This window comes from Triticum dicoccoides, chromosome 1B (assembly GCF_002162155.2).
Source record: "Triticum dicoccoides isolate Atlit2015 ecotype Zavitan chromosome 1B, WEW_v2.0, whole genome shotgun sequence".
In the NCBI taxonomy this organism is placed as follows: Eukaryota; Viridiplantae; Streptophyta; class Magnoliopsida; order Poales; family Poaceae; genus Triticum; species Triticum dicoccoides.
The window spans coordinates 11,184,935-11,198,055 of record NC_041381.1 but is presented as its reverse complement, the minus strand read 5'-3'; the positions used below and the strand labels follow the sequence as shown (position 1 = coordinate 11,198,055).

Here is a 13,121-nt window from a genome sequence, read left to right as displayed (position 1 = left end):
TGTTCTTTAAATTGATATATAATTACATACAGTACGCTAACAGGTAATATGTATATTCTGGCCCTCAGATTTTCCTACATTTAAGTTGCGATAACTAGTCATTTATGACTTAATTGTTGATACTCCCTCCATTTTTAAATATAAGATCTTTAAAAAAAATTAATATAGACTACATACTGATGTATATATACATATTTTAGACACTCATTTTCCTCCGTATATAGTTCATATTGAAACCTCTAAAAGGTCTTATTTATTTTTTGTATTACATTCTATTGAGAAAATAAATAAATAAAACAGTTACACGCATAAAGTAGAGATGGGGCAGAGCCAAATTTATCCGAATAACTATATAAAGTCCAAAGTAGTATGAACTTTTGCTTGTCGGGCCACGTAACATTGAGCGGACTCGGGGGCTTAGGACTCAAATAGGGTAGGAACTTGATGTACATAGAAAATGTCCCGTTGCGGCTCTACCCGTTCCTAACACTTTTAGCGAATAGCAATGAAACAGTTGTTGACTTTTTTTTGCAGGAAAAAAAAGGACAGTTGTTGACTTAACTAAGCATTACAAATAATGCACTAAAACTCCCTTAAGTATGTGATAAAAGAGTACCAATTGCATGAGCATTACTGTTCGATCGTGTGGAACGACATGAAGCCCTATGCACAAGACACAGGTCGAAATTGCAAATGCTTCTTCACGAGTCCACAAACATCAAGTTCAATGAAGGCGAGACTGCTTAAGAATTTGGTCTCGCCAGTGACCTCCAACTTGCTTGGCAACCGTTGAAGAGAACAAGGCCATACTCAAATTCATGTGATCGACAGTCGGCTTAGTACTCGTATCTCACCTTGTCGATCAAGATTCTTACCAACTCCGAAGATGCTCGCCATTGGGGTCCTGAAGAGACAACTGGTTTCCATCAAGGAGCTCTTTGCAATCAACCACAACATTGGAGAAGGGCGGGTGTCACTCCAAACAAGCATTACGGGCTCAAATTCTAGTTGGTGTGCATGGTGTAGGACGGTTGATGGATATGGCGGATATAGCACTATCATACATTATTTATTGTTTCTAACAAAAGAAAAAGAACTATCTAATGTTTTGCATACCTTTCTTGTATCATTCGCTGCGACTCGCGAAAGTGTTGGATTCTATGTCTTCTAGGCGCGGCCGGCTAGAAATAGTCGAGTGGGGTTTGTTTACTCCCATGTTAACAACATACTATGTGGTGCATGGGTTGTATTGTTGTATTCTCTTGGTATCATTTTGAACGGTGTTATTTCTTGTAAAAAAAACGTATCTACGAGATGTATGAGTGGACGCGTGCATCAACTAACGAAGATTTTCTGTCTCTAATCAACTAACGAGATGTATGAGTGGAACGTGATCTCTTTACAAAAAATCATCAGTAGGGAGAACACCCAAGAATGTTTGTCTAAAGAATTTCGGAATCGTTTGTTTTTTCATATATTTTTTTCAAAATTCACTGTTCACCCGGCTGCATTTGAACCTGGGAGCAGAATGTCACTTTCAGCTAAACAACACTTTCTCTGATGAGCTCAGCTCCATCATAAAGTTATGGACATAAAGGCTAAAGTCTTATCATGTAAACAACATAATGAGAAATTCAACCCGCGTCATATTGTGCCGCAGGTTTGTATCCCTTCAAAACTCAATGGATTATAACTTCCAACAGTTTTGACTGTTCTTCCTTTTTCTTCATTTCAAACAAAAATGTCATGTTTCCCAATTCGTTTAAATCAAAAACCGAAATATGGAATACAGTAGTCCTTTTTTAACTCTGCAACACAACGGTCGTACTCCGAATTTGTTTTGAGTTTTTCAAAAACTATTGCTATGTTCTTCATCAAATTAACAAGTAAAAAGATGTACCTGCAGTGCAGGTCTTCCTTTTTCTTTGGTTAATTATATCCAGCACCACTACGCTGAAAGAAAATGGTAGGAGTACAAAACAAATCATCTTCTGATTAAAAGTAAACATGCAGTGCATTCTTCAGAGCACAAGAAGCCGATTGCCAAATACATTTACATCAGAGATTACGTGATTTTATTCCATTTGGATTTGAAACAAAGTATTTCAAACAGGTAAAGACAGATAAGAGTGGTTACATCTCATCTCATCCCTTCAGGTTTTACAGTTTCTTCACCCACTTGACCCACCCAACAGCCCTACTTGCTACCATTCACCTTAGCACTGCCACCGAGGACCAGCTCCCTGAACCGGGTGATGCACTCCGTCGCCCGGTCGAACTCGCCGCTCTCCAGAGCAAAGCTGAACCGGCAGTAGTCCGGCACCCCGGTCCATGAGCTGCTGCTTATGCACAGCCCGGTGGACCTGAGGAGCGCTTCCCTGATGTTCTGGCTATCGAGCTTGCCCTCGAAGCCGTCAACCTTGAGCGACTTGCCAATATAGGCGGTCGGCTTCGCCAGCATCGAGATGCCTCCATGGCAGCCCGCGGCATCCCAGCCACAGCTCTCAAGTGTCTGTTCATCACATCACAGGAAAATAAAACAAGAGGAAAGAATGTGTCAGACATGTGTGGCAGACATCGAAGTACTCAAATTAAACCAAGGATATAAGGGTATCGGAGAACTGATAAGTGGAAGAAAACAGAGAGCCTAAACACAGGATATCGCAAAAGGCATACCTTGATCAACTGGTTGGCACGATTCTTCAGCGTCTCCTTCTGCTCAGCGACGAGGTCAGAGAAATGCTGATCCTTCTGGTTCTTAAGACCCAACAGTTTCCTGAAAGTGTACTTCAACGTGCTGTGTGGCCGACTCAAGCTTGGGAAACTGTAAAATGTGTCAACCAAGGACGAGTCGCTCATAATCAGAAACCCGAAGTCAAGCCCAGCCGTGGTCAGCTCGAAGGACAGCTCTCCGAGCAGAACAACGGAGAACGAGGGCTTTGAAGACTTCACAGTAGAAAGACATTTTTCCAAATTCCATTGGCTACAGCCGGCAGATTGGAACTCCAGACCAGAGGAGGAGGTATCTATCACCACCCTAGCTCCGTATTTCGCACAGACAGAAAGCAGCTCTGCTATATCAGCGTCGCTGTACAGAAAGCCAGTAGGGTTGATTGTGGGGCCAGACATATAGACCCACGGCTGAGACACCTTCTCTAGTGCGGCGGCTAGAACGCTTGGCTCGATCTTGAAGCCCGAATCTGCCTTTGTTGGAATAGTCAAGGTGGCTGCGTTCACAAACTTTGCCGCGTTGACGTAATGCCCGTTGGTGCCCAAGGGGAAAAGCAAGGTGCCCTGTTCCTGCATGCAGCAAAGAACAAGCTTGTTGAAGAGCGCGAGACAGGTGTTCCCGTATATAATTTCCGAACCGCTGTCTGCTGAGAAGCCATAGCTATCTTTCACAAGCTGCTGAATGCTGGAACGGACATCGGTTTCAGAATCAGTGATGTTCTGACGAACAAAACTTTCAAAAATGGAGGCGTTCACTGCAGAAGGTACTGGCAAGAAGCTGCGGTCCAGATCCATATGTATGACACCAGATTCCTTGGAACCAGGAACGAAAAACTCAGCTCCTTCTAGGGTAGACATAGCTGAGCTTGAAAACCCTATCATCTCCTTAGAGATCACTTCTGCAGGTTCTCTCTGAAAAAGAGCAACCAAAAATTAGAGAGAAAAGATGAAAAGCATAAATCAAACACCTCGAAACACATTGAGGAGCTCATTGTGGTGTAATCCAAATACCCATCTAAGAGGGAACTAATCCAAATTCAAGGACTAGCTGGCTCGTGCTGAGGAGAGTGTCCACTTAAACAGGGCATTCGGCATCTTGTGGTCGGAACTGAGTGAGATGGAGAACTGGAAGAGGCAAGCCAAGTTTACCTCTTGTTGTGGATGCCGGTCACCAATTTGAAACGCCAGCAGCTCATGGAAAAGACAACCATAATAGTGCTGGCTGATCACAGAAGTATGTCCTTCCAGTAGCTCAATAGTTTGTGACAATGCCTTATAAACAGTTGGATCTTCAGAGATAGCAAAAGCAACTTCCAGATCAGAATAAACCTGCAAGATTTAGCAAACAGAAATGAGTACATTTAAGGAGATGATTCTAAAGTACATAAAAAAGAATGCACAACAGTTTAACTAAAGTTCAGGCTGATTGACACGCACCTGATTCTTTACTAAGCCACACAATATGGCCGCATGCGAAGGTAGGGTCTTTCCAGCCAGATATTTCAATACACCATTTGAGCTTGGCAGACTAGACAACTCCAGATGTTCTGAAATATCTAGTAATAATCGGGAACCAACATCTTTCGTTACGCTTAATAAGTTCACAAAAGCAGCACTGGTGATAGCCTCAAACTGAGCCATGCCAGTAACAACAACCTGAGGCTTCAGTTTCCTGATCAACTCAATCAGCAAATCTGATTGGCGTGGTGCTTCGATTACAGTTACAGTGTCTTTAGCATGGTCACTTTCCTGAAATTCAAAAGAGGGGCAACCGCATCAGATTTCTTGTCAGCATTAACTTTTTCTTCACAGAACAGGAATGTATTTTTCCCAAGTTTCAAACACACGCGGAAAGAGAGAGGGGAGGATTGATCAAAGTACCTCAATAGCTAGAGATGTTAACCATTGCTTGGGCAAGTGCCGGGTTAGGTGTTCATCGACAATTGCAAGTCCCGGTGAGAACAATCGAAGAGCATTTTCTATTGCAACAGCACGGGATGGGAACACAACAACATTCTGGTGCACCAGCAAAGAAAAAGGAGTGACACATTAAGCATAAGTGAGAAGCACCAAATAGGTTGATCTTATGAAATCCTTCTAATAAACAAACATAATTGCACAGGAATAAACACCAAGTCTTACGTCAGGAGTTAATGGGATGTGGTGGTAACTCTTCATAAATCCAGCAACAAGATTCCGGAAGTTTAAACATCCAGCTGGAGGCTCACAAGGATTAGACGTGTTCTCTTGCAAGAAACTAGCTAGGTATGCTAGGAAAGGAATTTTTTCATCAGCAACAGAATCGTCATCAAAGGACAAATCAAGGGAGCTGCTGACTTCATGGAATCCGTCTTTAAGGAACTCAAATATTTTCTTCACCTGAAATTCACCAAATTAGTACTATTCCTGCCACTATATTATTGTTTTAATAATTGTAATCAGAGAGCATAGGTACCTGGTTGGGCTGGCGAAGTTGACAGCTATACACAGATAAAGCATGTGAAATGCGGCCACCAGATTTCATGTATGCCCATGCTGTGCGTGCACACACAGGCTGATCCCCAACAAGATCCATGAAGAACTCGAAGCGATGTCGGCTATTTTTCTCAATTTCAACTAAAGCAGAGATGTCTGTGTCGGCAGCCTGCAAAGACCCAACTAGTTGGTAATGATTCTTAACAATAAATGGCCTTGTAATATAAAAATGTAAGCTAGTAGATGAAAATTCTAGGCCCAGCTAAAGATTGGTATGCAACATGAAGAGCATATTTCTCCTAACCAGGATGTAATGCTTGCATGAGAAACACTCTGATTAGTTTGTCAAAGCATCATTACCTGCATAATTTTTGTTTGCCAGAGCTTATTGATGCGAAATCCACGGCGTAGAAATAGTCGCTCACAGACACCTTGTCCTGGCCGGCCTCCCATGTTGAATACCATAAGACCACTAGGCTTTATCACAGATATCCCTTCTTCAACAGCACGAGCAATCAACCCGAGGCCAAATTGGTCCTCAACAAAACCCTGGATGCAGTAAGTTCACAAAAATAACAAATTAACAACAGGAAGCTAGAATCATACAATCAGCCCTAGTAACAAATATTGACTTGAGTAATACAGTGTAACATTGTGGCATAAGAATTGTCATTCTTTAGGAAAGGAAAATTTCAACATGCTAAAAGTAAATACCGCTGCTAATAATTTCCATATTCCATCAGCCATTTTTTATAGGAAAGACTGGGGTGCTGACCGCGTTTGTCCATACAGGTTGTAAGACCAAAAATTATGCAATAGGTGGAACTTCAGGTGGAGTTCTATTACAGATTACTGCCAAGTAATCCTAGTACCCAGGATTTGGTGTGCTAACCCCTATCAATATACTCCCTCCGTCCGGAAATACTTGTCATCAAAATTGATAACAAGGGGATGTATCTAGACGTATTTTAGTTCTAGATACATCTCTTTTTATCCATTTTGATGACAAGTATTTTCGGACGGAGGGAGTATATTATATACTGCCAGTGCTCTCCATCCTAGGTTCCTAAGTACCTATAGTTAAATTGATTATACTGGTGGAACCATGTCGTTAGTACAAAGCAAAGCATACATGAAAAACTTCATTTTCTTATGTAAAGATAGGAGGACCACATGCCTACAAGGAAAAAAGAAATGTTCAAACGCATATTTTGTAAGCAGGTTATGAGCGAACATTGCTAAGTAGACTTCTAATACTATATGCTTCATTGATCCAAAAGTCCTTGGATGAGATACAATTTAAAAGTTTTCTTTTCCTTTCGTTGTTTGAGAAAAAAAAAAGATTTGGGGACTCCGACATGAGTAACCATTTAGTAACAGGTAAACTGAATGGCTCGAGTTTAAATAGAAGACATATCTCAACTTACCTGAAGAGCACAGTAGTTGCTCAGTGAGTACAAGAACTCCTCACTTGAATTTTCAGTTACAATTTTTGACATCGCCTCTGGATTGGGGTTAAGAATCTGACAGGCAGATATTAAGGGCATTTTCGTTAAGTTCTGATCGACTATAATGCCCTTTCACAAAAAAAAAGAAAAAAAGAAAGAGAGGGTAAAACCTGACCATACCTGTGGTATGCATCCCACAATGCGATCAAGTTCTATCTTGTTATCTCTACAGTAAGAAAGAAGATCAGATTCATAGAATTCAACTCTGTCCAGCAATGTTTTCCCCTCTGCGTCGTAGATTGGGAGACCATCATCGTCGAGTGCATTCAAGTAAAGATTTATCCATGCAATCTTGATAGCTCTTGGGTTTATATCCAAACCATAGACCTTCAAAAGAACAAATAATGCTCAAGTAAGTTAATCTCGAGCTGACTGCAAACTAATTTGATTCACTTATATGTGTGGCCTCAAACTACTAAGGTGCATGTCATTCTTGTTTTCTTCCTTTCAAAGGAAAGCGATTGTTAATCGTCGTAGCAATAATATGTAGTGGTAGTGCCTTGCTCAAAGTTTGAAAGCAATATGCTCAACAGGTATTATTTTACCAGGTATACCAAGCAAATTAGACCGCCAGCAGATTGGCACGCGCCTAAAGTTTCATGTCAGGTGAGCTGAGTAATTTTCTAACTGCTACAGGTCCCACAATTGCAACAAAGAAGATACGATAAATATCCACAGAACATGAGGTACCAACCTTCGAAGGGCACCACTTCTCTGCAAGTGCAATGGATATCCAACCATTGCCACATCCCAGCTCTGCTACTGTCTTATCCCTGAAGATGGAATCTGGATGCCGATTGAGACCCTCGTAGAAAGTGAATGACCAATCTTCTGGAATAAAAATGCTGGGTATCTCCATCATTGTTAGCTTCTTCCTTTGTTGGAATCCTAGAAGCAGTTGATAAATTTGTCAAGATATGAAAACCAAACCAAATAATAGATACTTGATCAGGAAAAAGTTAATGCATAGTGAACTGGGAAAGCTTTTACTAGTGCGCCAACTAAAGACGACAACTTATACACAAAAACATTAACAATCGTGTCATATGTGTTTCCCTCGATCCTTTTATCATACCTCCACAAGCCAATAAGTTAGTAAGTGTTCAACAGACCAATGTGGTCCAACTGAAGCCATCCAACTGAAGCCATATACCTGAATGCACCTAGCTAACTATCCCCAGTAGATCTTAGGTCTGGCTCAATTTGAATTCTGACCTATTAAAAAATGTCTCCCTGTTTCTAAATTGCATACGTAAATATTATACTTGATGATTGAGGAATCTCTCAAAAAGGTGCCCACCAGGATCGGATATATTAACTTAAGATTGTCCAAGAGCAAATCCTGAACCGAAACATGTCACACAGATGAAGAAAGGCATTTCCCATCCCATTTTATAAAAGAGCCAAATGGACAGCCTAAATTACTCAGCAACCGAGGCAAGCTGTTCCCTGGATAAGGAGCATGGGGACCGAATCATTGTACATACATAAATATTGTAGATGTATAGTATATCCTTCCAGGGACACTTTACGCTAGCTTACAGCAGCGAACAGCATCACACAACGGCCACATGGTCAGCACTCCAACGCAATCATGGGATACGCCGATTCTGAAAGATCCCATACACATCGCAACAAACAAGATAGATACATTTGTGCTGTATGCTATAGAGTCCACACATAATTGTGCCCTTGTTATTTAGTTAATAATGTAATCGTTTTCCTTCCAATTGGGTGGCTCAGTCACTGGGCACAGAAAGTCAGATCTTCGGTGTGTTTGCTAGTATGGCGATCACGCAATAGTACTCTCCACTGAGCTGCCAGTAAACAACAATTTAATAACTAGAATCCGCTGAGCTAGGCAAATGTTTTATCACCGAACCAAATTACTGACGACAAGAACAAAAATTACTGACGGCAGTAACCGGATTGAGCCCGTAATTCTGCCAAAACCGGATTGATCCCGGCAGCCAGACCGCTGATACCGTGAGACATACTTAATACTAAGTAACAAAGCAAAGCCTCATGCAAGGAGGCATGTCACAATCGCATTAAGACTATTATCCAGGAGCGAATCCTGAACCGGAACAGTTCACACTGATGAAGAAAGGCATTCCCCATTCGATACAAAGGGCCAAACGGAGAGTGTCCAAATTAAGATTACTTATTCAGCAACCCAGGCAAGCTGCTCCCCGGATGAAGAGCGTGGGGACCGAATCCTCCCAGGGACACCTAACACAGCGGCCACATGGGCTACACGGCTCCCCAAAGGATCCGACAGGCATGGCAGCAAACAAACAAGATCGCTGTCGTGTGTGCTGCTTGAGTAATGCAAAATGTTATCCTGTTGGGCTGCATATATACTTGTCTTTTTGTTGGGCTGCTGCTGATGATGATAGCACTGCACTTAGCAAGCAGTGGCAGCGCAACAATGGGTATACTTGGTGGTGACTAATAATAAGAACTGGGGGGAAAATATCCTGTCAAGAAACTGGGATTTCCGGCGGCGGCGGCAACCGGATCGAGCCGGGATTTCCCGCCGGGCCGCGGGATTCCGGCGCCGCGCGCAGATCGCCGAGCCTTACCCGCCAATGGCGGCAGATTTACTGTATATATTTTTTTCTCTGTGCGGATGCGGATGGAGAGGGAGGGAAAAGGAGGGACCTTGGAGGTGGGGGTCGAGCACGACGTCGTGGATGCGGAAGTGGTAGGTGCGGAAGCACTCGAGGCCGGCGGCGGGGCCGCCGGCGGCGAAGCGCCGGCGCACGGCGCCCAGGAGCCGCCTGGCCTCGGCGCGCGTGGCCGGCGCGTCCAGCCGCTCCAGCACGGCCTTGGCGGCGCCGTACGCCGCGTCCCCCGACGCCGCGCACGTCGCCAGGAACGCCTCCACGTCCGCCGCCGCCATTCCCGTCGTTCTGGACGCGAGGTTCGAGTGGGAGTGGGAAGAGGAGGAGGAGGAGGAGGAGGAGGAGGAGGTGAGGTGTGAGGTCAATGAGGTGGACAGCAATGGCGGGGAGGAGGCCGGGTGGATATATAGGGGCCCGGCCCGTGGAGGCGGGGCGAAGGGACTAGACGTCGTCGCCGTGGACGACGAGGGCACAACCGTCACTTCCTAATTCTTGGGAGATCACACCACCAGCAACTCATTTTTTGCTTGAGAGTTTTCTGAGGCTGCAAATTGTTTTTTTTTCAATATTACAATAATATTTATTTTAAATTTCAAATTATTATGAGGCTATGGATAGATCTAGCACAATAATGCTCCTTTAATTTGATTTCCCAAATGCTACAAGTATGTCCTCATGATGCTTTTGAAAACATTGAAACCCCATGATGGTTGTGGGTTAGGTGAGCCACCAAGTTGGTGCTACATACCTTTCTTTATCTATCTTCCATTTCCCACTTTCTTCCTCGAATTCTGCGGATAATTATATAGATCTTCTAATGTATTATTGGTGCGTAGATGTATTTGGAAATATACATGATGCTTTTGAAAAATATACGACTGGTATGTAGATGTATTATTGGTGCATGACTTTTGCTCCTTTGAACGTGCTACTAGTAAAATGTAGAAACGTGGAATTAAATGGACACCCGGGTGAACCCAATCCACGGCTTTTCCTTTTTCGGTGGCGAAAACACTATAAAGATGTATCTACGGCGTCATTTTTCAATGCCCATGTGCGGCGCATGGGAGTGTCATGACTTCTTTCTTGTCTTCGCCGCCATTGCTGTAAAATGAGTAGCAGATGGGACAAGAAATAATCTCAACTTTGACTTGCCATGAACCACTAACCAACGTACACATTCGATTTGCCCTTAGAAAATTGATTAAATTTAGTGTGAATAGTTGTCTTTCACTCAGGAGAATTATGAGGATGAATTGCCTCATGTGTTGATCTTGATACAAAAGGTAATCAAGAGTTGATGCATGACTATTGATGAACCATGTATCCAGATAAAAATATTGAGGGTCCAGATGTTGCTATATTTGACAATCAAAATTGAGGGTCCAGGTTAGCATGCATTAACCTGGTAAGTCGCGTGTATGACAATTGACAACTCACTTATGTGGATAATATTATTTGTCTTCTAGATCATATGTTGTCATATTCATCCCCACAACAATGAAGCTAACAGTGTTTTGCACGTGCGAAGTTTACCTAATTAACACATGGCCCCATTACACGCAACAATGTGTCGATTTCAGTATAGCAGTGACATTGTAGATAACATTAACTTCGCGAGTCACATGCATGCTGGCTACACAACAATAATTAAGGAGCCCCCCTTTTGCTAAAAAAAACTACTCCCTCCGTTCCCAAATATTTGTCTTTCTAGACATTTGAAATGGTTACAACATACGGATGCATGTAGACATATTTTTGAGTGTAGATTCACTCACTTTGCTTCGTATGTAGTCACTTGTTAAAATCTCTAGAAAGACAAATATTTAGGAACGGAGGGAGTAGTTCATTACCATGGGTCTCACGTGCTTCATTGTCGTTTTCATTTTGATAATTATAGAATTCTTGAATATCCATCTTGTTTCTTCTCAAGAAAGCGAAAGCTGCCCAAATTATTTTGATGTTCCACAAGTTTTTATACATATAATTTAGCAGGGCGGATGTTTTGATATCAGTTTATGCAAATTCTTATTCTTGGTACACAATACGTACGACAACATTTTACTTGTGAAAAGTAATTATAAAAAGATTATTGTGACACACCATGAGTACTTATCGTAAAAACTGTAAAAACGGCAAGTAAGACTTGAAGGTTGACTCGCCTAGCTAAATTATAATTTTAACTTTAACTGCCATGAACCACTAACTAACGTACATATTTAATCTACCCTGAGAAAATTAATTAAATTTAATATGAATAGTTATCTTTCACTCATGAAAATTATGAATGATTTTCCTCATGTGTTGATCTTGGTACCAAAGGTAATCAAGAGTTGATGCATGACTATTGATGAACCATGTATGCGGATAAAAATTATTGAGTGTCCAATGTTGCTATATTTGACAATCAAAATTAACGGCGTTTTTTTTTTCTTCACATGTGAAGTGTACCTAGTTGACACATGGCCCCATTACACACAACAACGCGTTGACTTGAATAGACCGACATGTTAGCATGCATTAACCTGGTAAGTCGCGTGTATGACAATTGACAACTCACTTATGTGGATAATATTATTTGTCTTCTAGATCATATGTTGTCATATTCATCCCCACGACAATTAAACTAACAGTGTTTTCCACGTGTGAAGTTTACCTAATTAACACATGGCCCCATTACACGCAACAATGTGTCGATTTCAGTATAGCGGTGACATTGTAGATAACATCAACTTCACGAGTCACGTGCATGCGGGCTACACAGCAATAATTAAGGAGCGCCCCTTATGCTAAAAAACAACTAGTTCATTACCATGGGTCTCACGTGCTTCATTGTCGTTTTCATTTTGATAATTATAAATTCTTGAATATCCATCTTGTTTCTTTTCAAGAAAACGAAAGCTGCCCAAATTATTTCGATGTTCCACAAGTTTTTATACATATAATTTAGCAGGGCGGATGTTTTGATATCAGTTTATGCAAATTCTTATTCTTGGTACACAATACGTACGACAACATTTTACTTGTGAAAAGTAATTATAAAAAGATTATTGTGACACACCATGAGTACTTATCGTAAAAACTGTAAAAACGGCAAGTAAGACTTGAAGGTTGACTCGCCTAGCTAAGGTTTGAGTTAGTTGTTAGTAGCATGGATAGAAAAAAATCCATCACCAGGCCATGGACTCTCATTGTCACCGACTACGATAGCAAAGACGAAACAAACACATATAGACAAATAAAATATGGAAATTCTTCTCACTTGACAGCTTGTTTTTTGAGAAGGATCGACTGGTCGAGAGATAGATAGATGGATGGATAATTTGACCGAGAGGGATAGATAGGGAATTTTATAGTCCGCTTCTTCTTTTTCATTTTCACCCTTGATGAATTCAATAATATAATTGTCCTAGTGTCAGGAATCACAAACCAAAAATATTATAATCAGGAGTGTTTTCCACGTGTGAATACATCTAATTAAATCTGGCCATTTTTCATCAACCGTTTTTTCATTTTATTTTTGCATCACCGCTTTTTTTACATTTTGTAGAAGCCATTTTTGCAGCAGTGGCGTTGAACTTTAAGCCGACGTGTATGTGTTCTAAATTGTGTGCACTCTAGATTTGGACTGCAAAAATCATTAAGTAGTAGTACAAATTATGCCATTTTTCCCCATGTGGGAAGCTACTGTAGATGATAGTTCATGGCCGTGCGCCACGAAGATGTGATGGGCCGAACCTGTCTGTATCGATCGCTGGCCCAATCTTCAGATTGACCCATT

At 41.7% G+C, this 13,121-nt stretch overlaps 1 protein-coding gene across 2 annotated transcripts in view; it reads right to left on the bottom strand.

Annotated features, from left to right (window-relative positions):
• Positions 1-1,995: 1,995 nt before the first annotated feature.
• LOC119315685 (methionine S-methyltransferase) overlaps positions 1,996-13,121 on the bottom strand; it is a 13,383-nt gene continuing 2,257 nt past the window's right edge. The window contains exons 1-12 of one of the 2 annotated variants that reach the window (XM_037590216.1): positions 9,378-9,633; positions 7,408-7,601; positions 6,834-7,040; positions 6,633-6,728; positions 5,566-5,754; positions 5,186-5,374; positions 4,873-5,109; positions 4,612-4,746; positions 4,168-4,479; positions 3,880-4,059; positions 2,677-3,642; positions 1,996-2,512 (exon numbers count right to left, since the gene is read on the bottom strand). In XM_037590216.1, the coding sequence (XP_037446113.1) occupies positions 2,198-2,512; positions 2,677-3,642; positions 3,880-4,059; positions 4,168-4,479; positions 4,612-4,746; positions 4,873-5,109; positions 5,186-5,374; positions 5,566-5,754; positions 6,633-6,728; positions 6,834-7,040; positions 7,408-7,601; positions 9,378-9,618 (3,261 nt within the window). In that variant the 5' untranslated portion in view covers positions 9,619-9,633 and the 3' untranslated portion in view covers positions 1,996-2,197. Of the gene's footprint in view, positions 2,513-2,676; positions 3,643-3,879; positions 4,060-4,167; positions 4,480-4,611; positions 4,747-4,872; positions 5,110-5,185; positions 5,375-5,565; positions 5,755-6,632; positions 6,729-6,833; positions 7,041-7,407; positions 7,602-9,377; positions 9,634-13,121 lie in introns of those variants that run through there. The other variant, XM_037590212.1, reaches the window with a different exon arrangement.